General features: G+C 36.6%; 2 protein-coding genes across 2 annotated transcripts; one reads left to right on the plus strand and one right to left on the minus strand.

The window, feature by feature from the left end:
• The first annotated feature begins 4,385 nt into the window (after positions 1-4,385).
• On the plus strand, positions 4,386-12,560 carry aifm4 (apoptosis inducing factor mitochondria associated 4). The gene is made up of 19 exons (XM_023295189.3): positions 4,386-4,513; positions 6,143-6,227; positions 6,355-6,464; positions 6,559-6,668; positions 7,022-7,066; positions 7,166-7,247; positions 7,488-7,600; positions 7,724-7,810; positions 7,966-8,057; positions 8,170-8,300; positions 8,443-8,558; positions 8,660-8,731; positions 9,008-9,071; positions 9,299-9,375; positions 9,649-9,766; positions 9,908-10,006; positions 10,095-10,170; positions 10,253-10,357; positions 11,726-12,560. The coding sequence occupies exons 2-19, from the start codon at positions 6,145-6,147 to the stop codon at positions 11,754-11,756; spliced, it is 1,611 nt and encodes a 536-aa protein (XP_023150957.1). The 5' UTR covers positions 4,386-4,513; positions 6,143-6,144; the 3' UTR covers positions 11,757-12,560.
• Positions 12,561-13,647: 1,087 nt separating this feature from the next.
• zgc:153372 (uncharacterized protein LOC767695 homolog) lies at positions 13,648-19,142 on the minus strand. Its single transcript, XM_023295190.3, has 11 exons — positions 19,049-19,142; positions 17,829-17,877; positions 16,348-16,487; positions 15,874-16,024; positions 15,660-15,796; positions 15,492-15,561; positions 15,317-15,398; positions 15,070-15,201; positions 14,852-14,994; positions 14,512-14,634; positions 13,648-14,303 (listed from the first exon to the last, which is right to left on the minus strand). The coding sequence occupies exons 2-11, from the start codon at positions 17,862-17,864 to the stop codon at positions 14,226-14,228; spliced, it is 1,092 nt and encodes a 363-aa protein (XP_023150958.2). The 5' UTR covers positions 17,865-17,877; positions 19,049-19,142; the 3' UTR covers positions 13,648-14,225.
• Positions 19,143-19,546: the final 404 nt, after the last annotated feature.

Here is a 19,546-nt window from a genome sequence, read left to right on the forward strand (position 1 = left end):
AAGAAAGTTTACAAGACGTGCTGATAAGGACTTTCCCCCCGTAGTCGTAAACTGCCATATGTCGGACTAAAGGACTACAGCTTCCATCAACTCCATCAAATTGCTGGGGTAGGTTGTATATCTGAAATCAGTGTTATTTTTGGTACCAACAGAGAAGTTTGCACCACGTTTATAATTTTGTCACCTTTATCTTTGGCCTAATGCTCCCAAAAATGTACATTTTAACTGATTTGACAAGGACTGTGTACTGTTTCTTCAATGTTGGTAACATTTAACAATTGAAAAAGTCCAACTTTTTTGTGAAAATACTTATATTTCTTAAATAACGGTACTGAAAAAAGTAATGTTTCAGTATATGTACAGAGACTCTGGTACTATTTGGGCAATAGTATTAAAAAAAACATTCAAAATACCAAGTCCTAGTAAGTATACTACATACAAAAAACATATTATAATAGTAGTAATATAGCACAACAGTCGCCTCCTTTAGAAATTTCTTAAAGCAGCATGTGAAGTATGACTACCCATTTTCAGATGTTCAGACCCCAACAATCCAGACCTGGTCAGTGGTGTGACACCAAAGTGGGGCTGTGGTGGAAAAAGAGAGTTCAGTCACTGTAACAGTGAAAGCCTGAGAAACCTGTTGATCAAACATACGACCAAAACTCTAGCAGCCTCTCCGTGATTGCATTTATTAGCACTATCACAGAATATAAACAGTCTGTGGTCACAACAAAGAGTTATACAAGAGAAATGAAATATGCTAATATGTTGAGGAAAGACAAAGTATTTATTGAGAAAATAAGGGGATTTCCCATATTGTCTATAGATTCAGCAATCAATACTCAAAGGCACAGACACATTATAATGATTTTTTTTGTTTTATTTTCAGCACTTGTCAGCTTTGTGCTGTTTGATTTCTCATATAAGAGTCTCCAGTGCAGGTTTCTTAAACACTGCTTTTAGGTAAGGAGACAGAATGTAGTAGAAAACTTGGCCTCAGCAAGAAAGTAGTCAATTACATAGAGCTCCTAAAGGCAGCACTACTTCTAAGCCCCCTTATTGGCTGACAGACCAACGTGGATTTATGGGAATAGTAGTTTATTTTAAAATAGAACTGAAGACCATGTGAGGAAAGCCAGGGATTTGATTTTGCCAGAGAGTTTATTATTTTCTTATTTATTTATTAAGCAATAGTACTGTTTGATATTCTAACTGGACATCGAAGCTTAATAAATAGTTTTCTTTTCACAGTTGTGTCATTCAGTGACACTGACCAAAACAACCCTGCTCTCATTCATGGCTCAGGACATTTACATGAATGACAGCGACACCTTGTGGTGACACACGACTGTTATTTTACACATCACTGCCTCTGCAGCCCTTCAGCTCCCACGATATACTGCCATTGATGCTGTCGGTGGATAGAAGTGAATGAGTGTTTGATGCTTTCTTGAGGTATTAAGCACCTAACTGTTTTCCTTTCCTGCACCTTTGTTGAAGAAAAAAAAAGGTTCCAAGCAGCACCGGAGACCCCAGGTAACTGTTCCCTAAACCTTCCTCTAATTCTCCAGAACACAGATTGCCAACAAAAGGCTGCCTTGTAAAAACAATTCTCATTCAGCCAAACACTTCATTTGAAGTGAGTACACATAATCATTCACTACACCTACACGTGAACTACAGGACTCCTGATATAAACATACATAACCAGTCATAAATGATTGTTTCACTCTCTGATAAAGGCTTATGTATAACTTTCAATGTGTTATATCATTTTGAACATTATATTACATATTGGTGAAGTTTCATAATATATTTTGTAAATTATTACATAAGTGGTTAGGTAAAATGAGTTCAACCTCCACCCACCACAGTTTAAATTAAAGTGATTTATACAATAACGCTTATCAGTCCAGTGTTCATGTTCTCTTGCCTGTTTGTCACTCCTGTCCCACTCTCTTTCAACTTGACCCTCAACCAACCAGTAAAGGCAGATAGTCACCCTCCCTGATACTGGTTCTGCTGGTGGCCTCTTCCGATTATACGGGAGACTATGTGCTCCAGTGTCTGTGCAACTATAAATGCCAAAATAACAACAAAATACATTACAAAATGAAAACAATGTGAAAACACTGCCCAATTTTTTTGCAATAAAAAACAGGTTAAATAAATAAAGTGGGTTTTCGTATATATTTTTGTAGCTATTTTTTCAATTCTAAATTAGTCAGGGTAATCTCTATTAACAAAAACACTACTGGTTATGAGTTATTATAATATTTATTATAGTGAGGTAAAGTTGCATTTTATATATTTTTGTAGTATTTCAATCCCTAATATTTAAATTACCTGGATAAATTAATATCAGAAATAACCATGTAGGGTCTTAACCTCAGTATTTATTCTTGTTAGGTTAATTCATAATGCAAATCTTATTTTTCTACTGGAAAGCACTTTGACCCAAGGGCTGTTAATTTAAATTCACCATATAAATAACTGTGACCTAGTTCCATGACTGCAACAGTTAATATACTCCTAACATATGAATACATATATTACCTTATTCTGAGAAGGACTACTATACATGAATATTTTTATTCTGAGCATAACATACTCAAATTATCAAAAGTAGAAGCAGTACAAATTGTAAAGTTAAGGTGACCAAAGTTGTAGTTACATATAAACACTGCAGCAGGTGGCAACACTGCTAATCATAATAAATTATTCTGACAGTAGCTTTTTTTGAAGAATTTATACACACCAGGCAAGTTATGTGACGCTAACGAGCCCCACTAGCTGCTCGTGAGGCTGATAAAAAAAAAAAAAAGCCAATTAGCCTCTCGAGCTGCTAGTGAGGTTCATAGGCATAGCCAATTAGCCTCACTAGCTGCTAACAACAGCTAGCTGAGGCTAATTAGCTTTTGTTATTCTTCTTATTATTATTATTAGCTTCACTAGCAGCTAGTGAGAACAGTTAGAAAAGCTAATTAGCTGCTAGTGAGGCCAATGAGAAAAGCTAATAGCCTCTGCTGCTGCTAGTTAGGCTAATAGGCATGGCTAATTAGCCTCTCTAACTGCTAGTAAAGCTAATAGGCATAGCTAATTAGCCTCTCTAGCTGCTAGTTAGGCTAATAGGCATGGCTAATTAGCCTCTCTAGCTGCTTGTGGGGGTAATAGGCATGGCTAATTAGATTCACTAGCTGCTAACAACACCTAGCTGTTAAACAAATAGCCGTTAGACTCGTAACATGTCATAATTTCTTCTCTAAATCCCCTAAGATGTATTTTCTATAATTAAAAAAACATATAGGAGCTGTTTACATCAACTACACCATGTTTCTGGCTGCTGTTACTCATCCTGCGCTTGACCGGAGCTGACCTCCATCCAGCGGCAGTGATGGTGTAACTGACCTCCGTGGCTCTGGTTCCTCCCCCATGTATGTGTCTGCTGAGCCGGAGGCTGCACGGAGAGGGCTGCACGAAGAGGACTGTTTGTTTCATGACGTTTTATTTGTTTAACGCTATAAACATTTATGTTTATGCATGTTTAACGTTATAAACATTTTTATTTGTGCATGTTTAACGTTCTAAACATTTGTATTTATGCATGTCAAGGAGTAATAGAGCTAATTTACCTTTATGTGTTTGTGTATTTAACTTTTATTTAACAGTATTGTATGAAATAAATATATATCTGCCTCCAGAGTTGTCCGTGTGTATTGCGTCTTTCCAACTTTTCAGATTGTGCTGTTTGAGATCTTGACACCACATTACAGACGATTACATTATTATTTTAACTGATAATTACACAATTTGTTCATGAAGCAGGTATAACCACCGCATCTTTATTAAGAACATCAAATGACCACCAACAATTTCCAGGTACTCACAGAATACTTCACTTCCGTGTATAGGTGCACATCTCCTTCAGAATAAAAGCATGTCTCGAAACGCAATGCGTGAAGGCGTATAAATTTTATGTTGCTAAACACAAGTCTTAGCAACCCAGTCATGATATTGTAATAAGTGCTATTTGGGTGAATTAAACCTTTAAAATCTTAGGTAGGATATGAAGTAGTACTTTGTGTGGAATACTCGATGTGGTCCTATAAAGTGCAGCCTCCGCCTCTGTTGACAAACTTGCTGGGGCCACAATGAAAGTGGAATACTCCTTGAAAAAAACCTTTTAAATTCTAAGCATATTTTGAGTGAAATCATCCCATAAAGCCGTAAATTCTGCATTTAAACCGTAACTTGTGTACTTTAGTGATCATCTATTGTGGTAACTTTTTTTTAAAAATGCTCTAAATGTGTGACCGGAAGTGCGCAGCCCTCTCCGTGCAGAACCTTCTCCTCCATGACGCCGGTCGCCATGGTACCGCGGTGGGAGGTGCTAGCGGGGAGCACGAGGACGCCGGTTGGCTGTCACGCGGGCAGCTTTCCTAACCCGTTCTTCCTGAAAACATTGAGAGGATCCAGAGACAGAAGTGAGGAGGTCTGGGTCACTAAACAGGTACGTTACAGAGATTTATGTTGTAAATAATGTCGTGAAATGCATCAAATATGCTTACATATATATACATGTATGTATTTTACGGTAGCTGTACACCTGCTAAGAAGATATTACATACAGGCTGTTGTGGCAACTTCACCGTCATTGCTTCTAATTTCAGAATATGATTTTCTAATATACGCATGTTTTGATAACTTTAACCATATGAACTAGTCAAAATCTACCTTGCTATGCAAATTTTGTTACCACTGTGGATGTTAAGATGTGCCCTCTCCATCACCCAGGCGCCTCCTGTACTCATTCTGCAGAACGAGGAAGGCTTTTTTATTAACATTTATGGTGTTTGCTTTATGCTATTATGAGTGTCTGCACTAGTTATTAGATAATTTCCTTTTAAACATTGTGTTATTAAAGTAGTAACAACAGCTTTAACTGAATGCAAGCATTCTCTGTACAAATTTAATGCTTCACTTTTGAGTTATGTTCATGCATTGACATATATTTAAAGATAGCCTGATGTACATATGTGAGCAAGAATTTAGTAATAAATTCATTCCTCTGATCATTGCAAATTTTGAAGCAATGGCATGATGAAAAATGCCAGCGAACATTTCAGGCTTTCATCTTAATTCATTCCTGAAATATTGTTGCTCAAATTTAAATGTATTAAAAAGCATGCTAAGTGTAGGTCGAAAAATTTGTCTTGAAAGGGATTTGATATATGAAGCTAATTCTCACGTAATTCTTTCCATTGTATTCACTTCTGGTTATTCCAGTCATGTGGGTGACAGAAACAATAGAACAGGGGTGTCAAACTCATTTTAGTTCAGGGGCACATTTAGTCACTGGTATCTGGAATTGAAAACAAGACAAAATATTACAAAAATGAGGCACAAAATGACAAAAAGGAGAAGCAAAATGACAAAAAATGAGACAAACGAAATAAAGCAAAAAACTAGACAAAAAAATTTGACAAAAAATGGACAGATGACAAAAATGAGACAAAAAAATGACAAAAGCGAGAAACAAAACGCCAAAAAAATAGACAAACAACACAAGCGAGACAAAAAAAACACAAAACGACAAAAACAATGCTCAAAACAACAAATAAAGCAAAATGACAAAAATAAGACAAAAACACAAGCAAGACAAAAAGGCAACAAAAAACGACAAAAATATGAGACAAAAAAAGACAAAAAACAAGACAAAATGTTACAAAAACGAGACACAAAATCACAAAAGAACAATGAACAATCTAGTATTTTATTTTATGATCAAAACAACTTGTCATGGTCTCAAAATTATTTTATATTTCTAGTTTTACAAATTTACAGTTTGCAGTTAATGTCTTCTCTGTAATTTTTACACTTTACAAAGTTGGCCCGTGGCCCAGATTGGACACTCTGGTGGTCCGGTTTTGGCCCGTGGGCCACGTTTGATACCCCTGCAATAGAACAACAAATCAGTAGCATAAAAGGCAAACAGAATACATACCTTCCACTCCTTCATACCTGTATGTTGTGTGCTTCTTGGAAAGCCTATTTTTATAGTAAACCAATACTCATTTACAATTCAAGCCAGTCCATCTGACATGAGACAAGTTTTCTGACTGTGATTCATACCTTGCAGAAATGAATCAAGAATCAGGTAAGCCTGGAGAGCAGGAGGAGGTGACAGGACTGGTTTGTGAAGAGGCTGATCTCAAAGATGGACAGTAAGTCACAATGTTGGTTGCTGGACAAACATTTTCTTTTTTTTACTGCTGTCGGTGACAATGACTCAAAGCTTTATGGCTTTTACTTTTATCTTGTTCACTGTTTCTCATTTTTGTGTTTATAAAGAATGAAAGAAGTAACTGTGGGAGATCAGAAGGTGTTGTTAGTCCGAACCCACGGCCAGTACAGCGCTATTGGAAACCAGTGCACTCATTACAGTGCTGCTCTGGTTAAAGGTAAAGTCTTCATTTACTTCTCTATACTTTCTCTCATTATATATATATATATATATATATATATATGTTCATAATTGAAATAATGACTTTCCAGGAGCTTTGAGTGGTGACAGAGTGAGATGTCCTTTTCATGGTGCTTGCTTCAATGTGAAAACTGGAGATATTGAGGAGTATCCAGGTCTGGACAGTGTACCCAGCTATAAGGTAAAATTAAGTCATTTGTGCATTTTTTAAAATTTAGTGTGAATTGTTAAAGTCATTTTAAGCTTGGTAGATCGATTAAACACACGCATCTTTTACACAGAAGTTTATTAGAATTTTTAGATATACCATTTGGATTGAGTGTCTGTGTGGTAAAAAATTCTGCAATATCTGTCTTTCAAGACAAATCCAACACATTTTACTTCTGTTACCAGAAAGTATTATTGCTCTAGTACTTCCTCACCCTTTCACAACATTTCCTTTTTTAAAATAGTTGCTATTGTCAACATTTTACCACTGAAAACATGATTCTTTCCCTATAGACACATCATCTCTAATTTGGTTTTATTTAACAGGTCAAAGTTGAGGATGGAAAGGTGTACGTTACCATAGACAAAAAGGTGAGATACACAAGTTACAAACACTTTAAATGATAACATTTCTTTTAATTTTGTGTGAAAGCACACTATTTTAAACCCCTGTTGGTTTGTCTCCTTTAGTCTCTGAAGTTGACCAAGCGGGTGAAGGAGATGTGCACGATGCGTCCAGAAGTCAAACATACTATTCTGCTGATAGGAGGAGGTATGATCTAGAAGAGGAGTTAAAGCTATAGGTCCATTTTATCTGATCACACTGGCAGGTCAGAGACATTTTGGTTTGGTTTGCACTTTTACCTTAGTGGTACTCAAAAGTTGCTCTATCTTTCAATTGGACAACTGCTCTGCCACCTGAGCCTGAGCTGTATCAGTAACTAGAAATTAAGAATCTCTGAGTGCACCCTGTGAAAAATGACACCCTGAACATAAGTTTTTGTGATTTCAGGCCCTGCCTCTCTGGTTTGTGCTGAGACACTTCGACAAAACTGCTACCAGGGCCGCATTATCATCATGACCAAAGACACTCTGCTTCCATTTGACAAGACCAAACTGAGTAAGGTGAGAACTTGGTCAGCTTTCTATGTATTTGTTTTCCGTTAATGATCACCGAGCCATTTGAATGAGTGTTTTTTGTCAGTGTTTGTTGGGTAGGTTTTTGGTAAATCACACTATCTCTTTCAGGCTATGAATCTAGACAGCAGCAGCATCCTACTCCGGTCAAGTGACTTTTTGCAACAGTATGGGATAGAAGTGTGGACACAGAAGGAGGTGAGAGGCAAAAAAGCAAACTGTCTAACTGAATGCAGTATTTACCATGTCATCTCACTGTCTTGCAAAAGCTGGTCCTCTCTGAGAGAATGGGAAGACACGTGAGAGCTATCAAGATGTCACATTCTGCTAAGAGTGTAAGGTATGTGTTGCAGGTGGTGTCAGTAAATCCAGCTGACAAGACAGTGAAGATTAGTGATGGCAGTTCGCAGCATTATGACCAGCTCCTTATTGCAACAGGCTGCAGGTGAGACACCTGTGCTGTTCCGTTTAATCAAGAAAAACACACTTAAAGTGTTTTTTAGATTAATGAAACACATGTAATATCAGTAATATAACAGTTATTTTTCTGTTCACAGAGCTCGGCCACTCAGTTGTCCCGGTTCAGACCTGAAGGGAGTAAATGTGCTGCAGTGTTACGAAGACGCCAAAGAGATTAATGGCTCCAGCCCTGGCCACAAGGCTGTCGTTATCGGAGCATCTTTCATAGGTTATCAAATATTACACAGAATGTGAAGAGCATTGTTCATTTTCTGTAGACATTTAAGCATCAGGTTGATGTCATGCTTTATATCAAGAAAACTATTCAAGTAATTACACTCCACTGAAGCGTTTTTCATTCATAAAAATAGGTATGGAGGTGGCTTCCTACTTATCAGACAAAGCTGCCAGTGTGGCTTTGGTTGGCACTTCCAGATACCCGTATGAACGAAGTCTGGGACCAGAGATTGGGAACATGAGTATGCAAGTAAGAACCTGTGATGACAGAACTCTTTCACTGTCACTGCAGGATGGGATTTATCTGCTTCTAATAAGCAAAACAAACTGAAATACCATTTCTTTTTTAAGATGTTGGAGGAACAGAATGTGAAGTTTTACATGAAAGATGAAGTCACTGAAATCAGAGGGGAGAACGGCAAGGTAACTTAGCCTTTACTGTATTTACATAGCCTTCATCACAGCAGATATTTTGACTTGTTACAATGAAAACACACAAGTGTTACTAATATTATTAATGATATTTAAATATCCGAGTAAGCCAGCATGAACAATCGTAGGACCCTGATACTGAAGCTGTTAAATGAAAGTCAGTCGTCATTAACGTTATTATTTACATCTGTGATTTTTCTGTTGAGAAAAGCACATAGAAATCTGTTGTATTTTCTGTTGTAGATCATTAATTCAGTCTTTTTTCAGGTGAAAGAGGTGGTGCTGAAGAGCGGTACAGTCCTGGAGGCTGACGTAGTGATTGCAGGAATTGGTAATTATATTTTACTACTTCAAGGTGTTGTGATGTTGCTGTTTTTTTCTAGCAGCATCACAGAATGAAAATTAAAATTGGCTGTTTGAATGTGTAGACATTTTAACATGTAGGTATTAACACTGCAAACACTGCTCTGCTTTATCCCTAATAGTTACTGTAACACATTCATTCAGACATTTCCTGTGCAGTCCTGCAAAAATTAAGCACAAATATCTACTTTTCAGGTGTAATCCCCAATTCAGACTTCTTGGCAGGAAGCAACGTGGAAGTGGATTCAAAAAAAGCTGTGATTGTTGACAAGGTAACGGTCAATAGAGGGCATTGACCACAGCCAAACTGTAATCACTGTGATATTGACATAGCTAATGAAGCACAAACATGGCCTGACAGCTTGACATTTAAGAATGGGGTTGAAGGATACAATTGATTTGTGCTATATATTTGTCCAGGCATGAATATTGTATATTTTCTGAATCCTTCAACTAATTCTGTCTAGTTATATACTATGTAGTGCACATCCTTTTAAGCCTATTGTCAAGGCTTTTGCCATGAACTGCTTTCTCTATTCAAACAGTACATGAGGACCAACATACCAGATGTTTTTGCTGCTGGAGATGTCACTTCGTTCCCTCTGACAATTCGTGGCGACCAGAGGGTCAACATTGGTCACTGGCAAATGTCACAAGCTCACGGTAAGAGGCTGAAAGATTTTAAAAAGATGCATAACTCTTTCATTCTGTTGAAATATTTCTGAATCGTATTGTGGGAGAAAATAGTTTGATGCCTTGCTTTAACATGGTTACATTATTTGTTTATCCTTGTTTTCGTACCAGGAAGAATCGCAGCCCTGAACATGCTGAAGAAACCAACCAAAATTGAGTCTATCCCTTTCTTCTGGACTGTGTTGCTTGGGAAGAGTATCAGATACGCAGGTAGAGTACTGACAGAAAATGTCTCATTAGAATATTTGAGCTCACACTGTAGTGAGTCTCTGTTCCCTCTTTTATTTCCTCTTTCTAGGCTATGCAGAAGGATACACAGAAATCGTTTTCAAAGGCAAAGTGGAAGAAAGGAAGTTTGTGGCGCTTTACATAAAGTGAGCATAAATCCACAACACAACTGAATATAAATTCTTTCCATTGGTGTTAAATTCCTTCCTTGTGTTTTTTTGTCCACAGGGATGAGGTGGTGGTTGCTGCGGCCAGCCTGATGTTTGATCCCGCTGTGTCTCGTGTTGCAGAGCTGATGGCTACTGGCCAGACCTTAACAAAAGCACAGGCTCAGTGAGTAATGCTGTTGTTGTAAAGATGGCTTATTTTCTGTAGTAACATCAGCAAAAAAGCAGTGGTATAATTGATGCTGCATTTCTGTTTACATTGCTGAATATTTTCAGAAATGTAGTGGCTTATAGTAATGCAGAAATGTACATGCAAGCTGCAGCTGGAACGTAGTGTTGTGCTGATGGTCACTGACAGTTAGTGTCACTGGTTGGCAGATTTCAGTTCTCTTATTGCTTTGGGGTAAAGCTAATTTTGAGTCTGTTTGTCTGTGATTTGATGGACCTGAAGCCTCTACCAGTGGCAGAGGGTCAAACAGATGGTGTCCAAATGGAATGGCATGTTTTAGTCTCTACTGACGCAGTAAGAGCTAAATAAGTCCTGCATAAGTGAGCAGTCGATGATCATGTTAATGGAGATGAGAAAGAGGATCCAACAGTTTTATTAAGCCTGCAATAATGTTTTGGCATTTTTTTGCCACATGGGGGAAGCAGAAACACGTTGTGGACATCATTACCTTTAGTTATGGCAAACCTAAATCCAGAGATGTGGAGCAACATTATCTTCTATTTGTGCCTCGTGTTTGTGTCCACATGGTGATTTTAACTCCAGTAACCCCCCATTATACTTCTATTTTGTTATCCCCAAATATTAAAAACATCAGTAGCTTGGACTGAAATGAGATGAATGGGTTAACAAGGTATGTTGAGACTGAGTGGTTAAAAAAACAGCATTCCTCCGCTGCGTCATTTGCAGCAGCAGTGTTTCAGTGTAATACATTTTTATATTTTTCATAGCCCTCCATTGTAACAGCCTGCTCCTCTTGACTACAGTAGCCAGTACACACTTTTTTCCATTCTGTGTGGAAGAAGAGACATGTTAAACTCCAGATTTTATGGTAGCGCCTGGTGGAGAAAGCCACGGTTGCGATGCACATTATCTGATTGGGGTTTTAGGTTTTGTTAAGCTGAATACCACAAAGAAAGCCTATGTTAAACTTATTACGGTGCACAGTCAGTGTTTATAGATTGTTCACTGAAACAAGGTGGCTGCTGTTCCTGAAAATGAAGTGTGGTGAAATTGGCTGCCTGAACATGTAGTTAGCAGCTTTAACTATTAATATAGACTATAGTTGCCTAATGTAGTTTAATTAATTGTTAATGACATGACAGAGACTTGCAGGATGTTGAAGATCACAAAAACAGACAGATTGAAAACCCCGATGGTGCTGTTGTATACACCCTACAGGAATCTAAGTTATTGTTTTAGTACATGTTCTATGTAGACGTCATATCCCAAATCAAAGAGTAAGACTTGTAATCTGGATACAAGTCACTGCTAACTATTTGTTTTCTCTCGTCCTTATCTGTTCAGAGCTGAAGACTTGAGCTGGCTGCAGATGTAAAGAGACGTCTGCTCCCTCCAGGAGTAAGAAATCGCAGCGACGAAGGATGTAGCATCAACCCTTTAATGTTTTGTCTCCCTCTGTGTCAAATAGTGCCAAATTGGATTGCTCCATTAACTGCCTCAGGGCTCCTGAAAACCAATCAGACCTCATCTCTGCTCACACTTAAGAGTGCTGTTACCATGGTACCAAGCAAACTTTTATAGAATTTGCTCTTTGTGCGCACACAGTAATCTGATCGACTGGTGATCTGCATTTGTTTCACATTTTTACTTCCACTCTGCCAAAAGTGTGACGTCTGTAAGTCTGTGATCAATATTAGCTACACCACATGAATCTATCCAAAACTTGTATAATACGTTAGGTTTTGTAGTAAAGTGTAGTATAGTAATGTAGAAAGTAAAATATTTCATCAACTAAAAACATTTTGAAAACACTCGCAGCATTCCACTCGTACTAATTTCAGTTTTCATTAGTAAATTAGTTAAAATCTTAAATACTGCACACAACTAATTTGAAGAGAAACATTTTTTTTCATACTTTCATTTGTACTCTAATGCCTTAACCAGTTATACTGCAAATGTTGACAGCAGATCTACAGCTTATTATTTAGCATTTCTAATATTCAGTGAAGCTGATGTATTTACTGTTGTTTAACCTATTTTAGGAAATTAAAAAATAAGGATGGAACAGTTCAGAAAATACTTTATAGCATTTTAAGCATCTTTCAGTTTCTTTGAAAAGTCTATCTTGATGCTCTCTGGTTTGTAACTGATACTGTGGCATTAAACCTACTTGTCAACACTTCTGATTATCTACACAATGCAGTATTCATTCCCATCAGCTGCAGTTGTTTTTGTTAAACTGACTACGATAAATAACTTTTCATCTGTGGGTAACTTTTGCCACTTCATTAATTTAGGTTTAGGTCATGAGACTGTTGCTTTTGCTGTTTAACCTCCTGCTACCAACATATTTAACATATAAGGACTAGTGACAGGAGACCCCAAGAACAAACTACAGTAAGAATAGCATAGCAAAACGTTTAGTATTTCTTCTCAAAATGTTATTGGTTAGGTAATTAATGTCATCTGGAAAAAAAAATCGTTGGAAACATAGTTAATTAGCATATAGGGTCAAATATCTATGCTTTTCTTTAATACAAATTGCAGCTTTGGTCCCAAGTACCATCCTTGTTATTACCTGAAAGTATCTTTACCAGCCTTTGATTCTGGTATCATTTTGTTTTAACTAATTTCATGTAGCATTCTTTTGGTCAAATTTCTGTCTCAAAATTTCAGCAAAGCAAAATCTGACCAATCTTAATCTGCTTGTCATCCACAACTGCAATATAGAGCTATATTCTAGATTGTTAGAGCCAAACACATAGAGCTCTGACAAAAGTCCTTTTTCTTTCTTTCTTTCGCACTTTTGTTCAACATGCTCAGACTGCATGTCAGCATGATGTAGTGTTTTAGTCTTATCTTAAATAACAGAACATAAAAACGGAATTTTATGGCCATAAAACAATTTATCAATACATTAGATATTGTATTTCTGACTTTGAGCATTTTATTTTAGGCAGAGCGGTATTGAGGGTTGTTATTAAGCACATGACGAAATCTGTTTCCTTCAAAATGACTGACGGAGAGAACATTCCCCCTGATAGTGTGTATCCTTAAATCACTGCAAACATAAACTCAATAGTTCCATCTATTAAAACTGTATAGGTAGAATTGTGTACTTTAGTCTGATGTCCCCCACAGTCCCCAGTATACTGACAGAAACAGAAAATTATTTTGAGTCATTAGGAACAAAATTATTGACAAAGTCATGAACAATAAACAGACGGTGAGATATGACAAAAAAGCATAGTTCTGAGTCAGTAGGATAAGTGTTTAAATGTTTTTATAACAGTATACAGCGCTATCTTATCAAACAGACACATTGAGTGATTATTACATCTTTTTGTCTTTATTTCCATTTGTGTTGTTCACTGTTGTCAGACTTGCCTTGTTGTACTCTTCTGAGACTAAATCTAGCCACTGTCCATGAATACAGCAGTGAACTGAATACAAGCACAGAGGAACGACAACAGATACAACACAAATATTTGCAAGACGCTTCCAGTTCATTTTTATGCAGATTTTCATGTTAAGATTAGAAAAACTCTTTTTTTGTGTTCACTAGTTACTTAATAAGTTCAAGAAAGTGTTGTTACTTTGTCATTTAGTCTCTACACCAAAACAATCAAATGTGGAATAAAATGTACTATTTGTAGTAATCTTACAGTGACACTATTGACTATGACTACGCCTGCAAAACAGGAAGTTATCTGAATAAAATTGCTGTAACTACATAACTAAGATGATTTAGAAAAAACAGATCCGTAGAAGAACTTAGTAGGAGTTTAATTTTTGCGGGTATCTTGAATCTTCATCACATTTTCTTCTGGATTCGGCTGCCTCTTTATTTGTTTAATTTGGAGCATTGTTTCACAGAGGATCCCATTTTGTCAGACCACAGAAACGGGTCGAGGTGGCAGTACTGGAAATATAAAAATAAAAAAATCATCGATCAGTAACTTAAACAAACCTGTAGCTATCAGAATTTACAGTACGCTGCTGCAGGTATCAAATAACTGCAGTTGTATTTTAAAAAGTGGATCAACTCTACAGTCTTTCTTAATGAAGCCAGTAGATAAGCTTTCAGAATTAAAGCATTTTAGCCACAGTGAACCCAGAATATCATCTACCTGTGGTGCTGACTCGGAGTTGGAATCAGGTTTATCCAACATCTGGATCTTGAAATCTGAGCAGAAACGTGAAGTCTGGAGGATTGCTGCCATCTCTCCATTTACCTCCACGGCCACGTCTTTCTGCAGGGGATGAAAGTAAACGCTAATCTTACTAGTTCAATAACATTAAATATTATTTTGTTGAAGCAAACATGCACATCTATTCTCTGAAATTAAAAACCATGACACTTGCAGGCTTATTTTTTTTATTTTACTGGAACAACAGGTTAATCAATGTCATGTTGTAAACATGAATAGAGCAATTCACTATAGATCTTCTCTGAGGCGGCTTTTATACCTTGAAAGTGTGTAAGGAATCAAAGTACAGCTCATCAGGGGAGTCTGCCATCGTTCCTTTATAGGTCACAGTCGCACTGGACAGCACTGGAGTTTTGGGCAGCTTAAAGAGCCTGTAAGTGGCTGAAATGTAGCTGATGTCGCCTGTGAAACGAAGAGATCGCTCAGTTGTAGAATCAAAATAATTCTTTAACGTTGTTCCAGGTCAATGTTGTGTACCTGCTTTTTCTTTGAGCTCATTGTTGTGGACCACAATGCGGGATGCAGAAACAAGGAGTGGAGTGCTGAAACCCACGCTGTGTGCCAGCGAGATAAGGTCTCGCCAGAACAAAGAGCCGCTCATTCCCTCACCTGAGTCAGAAAACAAAGTTACCGCAGCCAGACGACTGTTACAAAACAGTGACACAGGGATACTGTGCTGTATTGTTGCCTTTTACTTCACTAATTTTAGATGATTTTTTTTTACCCCACAGGACTGGATCTTGCTTCATGTGATCAGGAATGACTTTGCTGGCATACATGTCACTGAAGTACAGTTCACCTCCTTCCTGTATTAAATGAGGGACCATTAACGCTGTTTCATTTTTCTGTGGACATTTTAAACGTCGTTGCGCTAAGTTGTATCGATTCTTCAGACTAACCTTGAGGGCGTTGCAGGCTTCCTGCATTACTGCTCTTTTGTCAGCGCACAAACAGATTACACAGTTGGATCTGAGCAGATTAGAGAGAAAAACTGTTTATTTATGAACCTACAGAAGCTTTATCAATGGACACATTTTGCAGAATCACAGCTAGAATTCAAAACTTACATCACAACATCCACAGAGTCGTTCTGGATGCCAGCTTCATTGAGCTTCTCCATGTATCCCTGGACGAAGGTGACGTTGGGCTTCTCATAGCCAAACGTCTTCTGATGATACTCGACATACTGACTAGACACTGAGATCTAAACAAGTTTGAATTAAATCAGTGAAAAACACAGTACAGTGCTGAAGCGCCATGTTTACAGCTGTGTGTAATTACCAGCTCCTCCGTCATATCGATGCCTGTCACATGTCCGTTCGGTCCAACAAGTTTACTGAAGGCAAAACAGTCTCTGCCGGAGCCGCTGCCGAGGTCCAGGATTTTGCAGCCTTCAAGCTTCGATGGAAACGGAAGACCACAACCGAAGAATCTGGAGAAAAACATCGTTACTAGCAGCTACCACAGACGAAGGACAATCCAGCCTATACAGATGTCCTGTTACGGTTTAAGATATATAAGTCATCCTTTTAAATGTGTTTACAGGAGAGTAATTTCTCCATAAAACTGTCTCGTTATCTTGATGGATTCATTCAAATCTGTCAACTCAGTGTGAGAATCCTGATGTTTCTGAGTAATGAAATAATCACATAAGTGGAAGAGGACACATTTGTTGTGAATGCAAGAAGTAGATTCCAGTTATTGCTGCAGAAGTTTATCAGTCAAAGGTTAATTCAAAAGAGGGGTTTGCTTTACTTTTTGGCGACTTCGGGGTGAACCAGGCTCAGAGCATCTCTGACGCTTTTTGGCATTGGCCGGAATGAAATACCGCAGGAGGAGGAGGTGGCAGCGCTGGTTTGCAAATCAGAGGACTCCACTCGAGAGCCGTAGTATTTCTGCACAGAGACACACAAGTTAACAGATAAACAGTTAACATGAAACTACACACTACGGCTGCAAGTAACATTTTGTCATTTCATCTAGAAAATGTCGAAAAATGGTGAAAAATGTTTTGTCCACAGGCTAAAAAAACTATTCAATTTACTGTCACAGAGAAGTAAATAAGCATACATTATTTATGTTTAGGAAAATGGAATCAGACGTTTCAGATTTTTCTCTTTAGAAATATTTCAACAATTCCAGCAGCTCATTAGAATTAATTGTTACAGTTCTACTTTGAACATGCTGTAACATCTGACTACTTCTTCACAGGATGTTGTGGGTCAAATTCAATTGGAACATTGAAACTAGTATTACAAAACTCACATCCTCACTACAAGCATAGTAGAGTGTAAAAAAATGGCATAAAAAGTAGTGGCAGTCTGACAGGAAAGGTGCAAGAAAACAAACACATTCAACTGTGAAAACAGTAAAAAAAAATAAGAGTAAATATCTGCAAAATAAATAGATTTTTTTACCGATTGACATTAGACTCATTTATTTTTGAAATGGCTGGACATTATTTACAGTCTTGCCTCCTTTTTTGTACAGTCAGCATGTAAATCAATAAGTTAATATATTTTGTGATTTTACTACATATCTGTAATTTAACAAAACTGGGGAGATCTGGAAAACAACAGTTAAAAAGTCATTTACCATTTTTTCATTCCAAAATCTGTTAAATACAGACTATTCTTCTGATTTTAATTAAGTAAAAGAGAAAAAAAGTTTAATTTTGTGGTCAGTTATTGTATTAAAAAAAAAAGAAAGAAAAGAAAGAAGATTACATTTATAAAAATACAGATTTTTGATGTGGACATTATGTACAGTTTTAGTATTTTAACGGTTGTTATCTGTAATTCTCTAAATTTGTCAAATCTGTAGCATTAACTGCAGTATGATGCACTGATTTGCTCAGTCATTTTTAGTAATCTAATATCAGTTATGTCCCTTTAATATATTCAGATTGGTAGATGTCATGTTGCAATTCAAGGGAAATGAAGCACAAAAAAAGGAAAATAAAAAGTTTCGTTTTTAAGTTTCAAACTTTCTTTTACAAGTTTAACAATTTTAAAATCTTTAATATTTCTTAAACTCGAAGACTTTGCAACCTTTGTGCAAACAGCTGCTAATCTTTCGGGTTAACTGAGGTCGCAGCGGTAGCTTCAAGTTCAGTAAAAACTTGTGGGTTGCAGATAAAACGTCTGAACAGTTATTATGTAACTGTGTGTCCGAGCAGCTTTTAGAAAAACCCTCTCCACAAAGTCCGACAGAATAAAAAGTTCACACATTAATACCTTCACGTTTTCCCGCACTTCATCGGCTGTCGACATTCTGCCCGAGAGTCTGTCAAACACAGAAAGAAGTTTGAGACGATCAGGGGCGAACAAACTCTGCAGTTTGAATCGGAGTTGGATCAGACCTGCCCTCTTCTGGCGCACTCGTTTTTCAGAATAAAAGCACCAGGCCACAGAAATGTAAAGCACTGAAATTTAATTAACAAAAAGTGCCAGAATCAGTATCTTAAATGATTTTTGATAATAATATTTGTCTAATTTCATATTTTAGTTTAACAAAAACAGCTGTTTTACGTGAACAAATAAAACAGCTGGCACACAAAAAATATTTTTGAAATTATTTTGTCAAGAAAAGTCAAGCGGAAAAAGTTGGGACAAACTTTCAGATAACTTCCATTTAATACAACTCTTTGCTCTCTTAAATCAAGGATTAAGACTTTCCTGTTGTTACACTGACTTTTATTAAAATTAATATGAGCCAATTGTTTATCAGATCCTTCACTGCACTTTACAGTATCTTTATATTTTTTATGCTATTTAAATAATCAGTTTTATCTATCTATATACAGAATTTTTGTAAATATTTTAGCAAATAGTTTTTTGGTATCACAAAGATATAATCAGTAAAAATGGCTAAACATAAATAGTAACAATAATACAAAACACATGCACAAAAGTAAACAAAGGAGAAAAAACTGAGGCAAGAGCACATAAAAGTTATGTCCAGTGCAGATCAAAGTGTGTCACACATGACTGATAAGCCATTATTACAGACAGGACAAATAATAGATTTGAAGATTTTAAAGGACAGATATTAAAATAAATGTTTTTTTAAGTAGATATAAAAACTAGATGAAAAAGAGAAAACATGGAAATATTGCACAATTATACAAATTAGATATATTAAGTAGACTAAAAGGAGAAAACATAAAATAGAAAATAGAAAATAATAAAAACTTGATAAAATAGTTCAAAAAGCAAAAACAGAAGTAAAACAGAAATAATTAGAATTATTTATATATATATATATATATATATATATATATATATATATATATATACATATATACATATACATACACAAATGATTAAAATGACAAAACATTAAAATAAAATAAAATAATACAGATTGAAATTAACATTACAGCAATAAAATTACATTAATTAATTAAAGAAAGCAAGTAATGTTTATGAACCGTACTTACTGAAAACTTACTTACCTATTCAAAAGCCAGGCTGCAGTAGGAGGTCTGGAGATGAAGCTGCTCTCGTGGCCTCAGAAGACTGTTCCAGCAGCTTGGAGCATATACGTTAAAAGCTGTGTCACCCCGGGTTTTATTCCTGCACTTTGTAATGAGTAACAGACTCGTGCCAGATGACCCAAGAGGTTGGATCATAAGCATGAGAGCCAAATGTCAATACAACATCATGAAGTGGTTTACAACAAATAAAATGATTTTAAAATCAGCATGGAAACCAGAAGGCGACCAAATGTAACGACTTTAAAACAAGTGTTCTCTCACAGTTCTGAATCAGTTGTAGCAGATCATTCAGGCTTTAGGGTAGACCACATAAAAGAGTGTGACAATAGTTGAGCCTGCTCAGTATAAAAGCATTCTTCATACAGATGTACAGAGAAAATGGATTCTTTTTCCAGTTCAGATCAACATTTTCTAAAATGAGAAAAGTTTCAAATTGGAAATCATGCTTGTTACCAC

The sequence above is a fragment of the Amphiprion ocellaris genome, chromosome 7 (genome assembly GCF_022539595.1).
Source record: "Amphiprion ocellaris isolate individual 3 ecotype Okinawa chromosome 7, ASM2253959v1, whole genome shotgun sequence".
Lineage (NCBI taxonomy): Eukaryota > Metazoa > Chordata > Actinopteri > Pomacentridae > Amphiprion > Amphiprion ocellaris.

Coding starts and splice junctions, on each gene's coding strand:
- aifm4 (XM_023295189.3), top strand. CDS start 6,145: ATGAATCAAGAATCAGGTAAGCCTGGAGAGCAGGAGGAGGTGACAGGA. Junction 9,072..9,298: donor CGTAGTGATTGCAGGAATTG/GTAATTATATTT, acceptor TCTACTTTTCAG/GTGTAATCCCCAATTCAGAC. Junction 9,767..9,907: donor GCAAATGTCACAAGCTCACG/GTAAGAGGCTGA, acceptor TTTTCGTACCAG/GAAGAATCGCAGCCCTGAAC.
- zgc:153372 (XM_023295190.3), bottom strand. CDS start 17,864: ATGTCGACAGCCGATGAAGTGCGGGAAAACGTGAAG. Junction 16,488..17,828: donor AAGTGCGGGAAAACGTGAAG/GTATTAATGTGT, acceptor GTCTCTGTGCAG/AAATACTACGGCTCTCGAGT. Junction 14,304..14,511: donor ACTCCGAGTCAGCACCACAG/GTAGATGATATT, acceptor TTATATTTCCAG/TACTGCCACCTCGACCCGTT.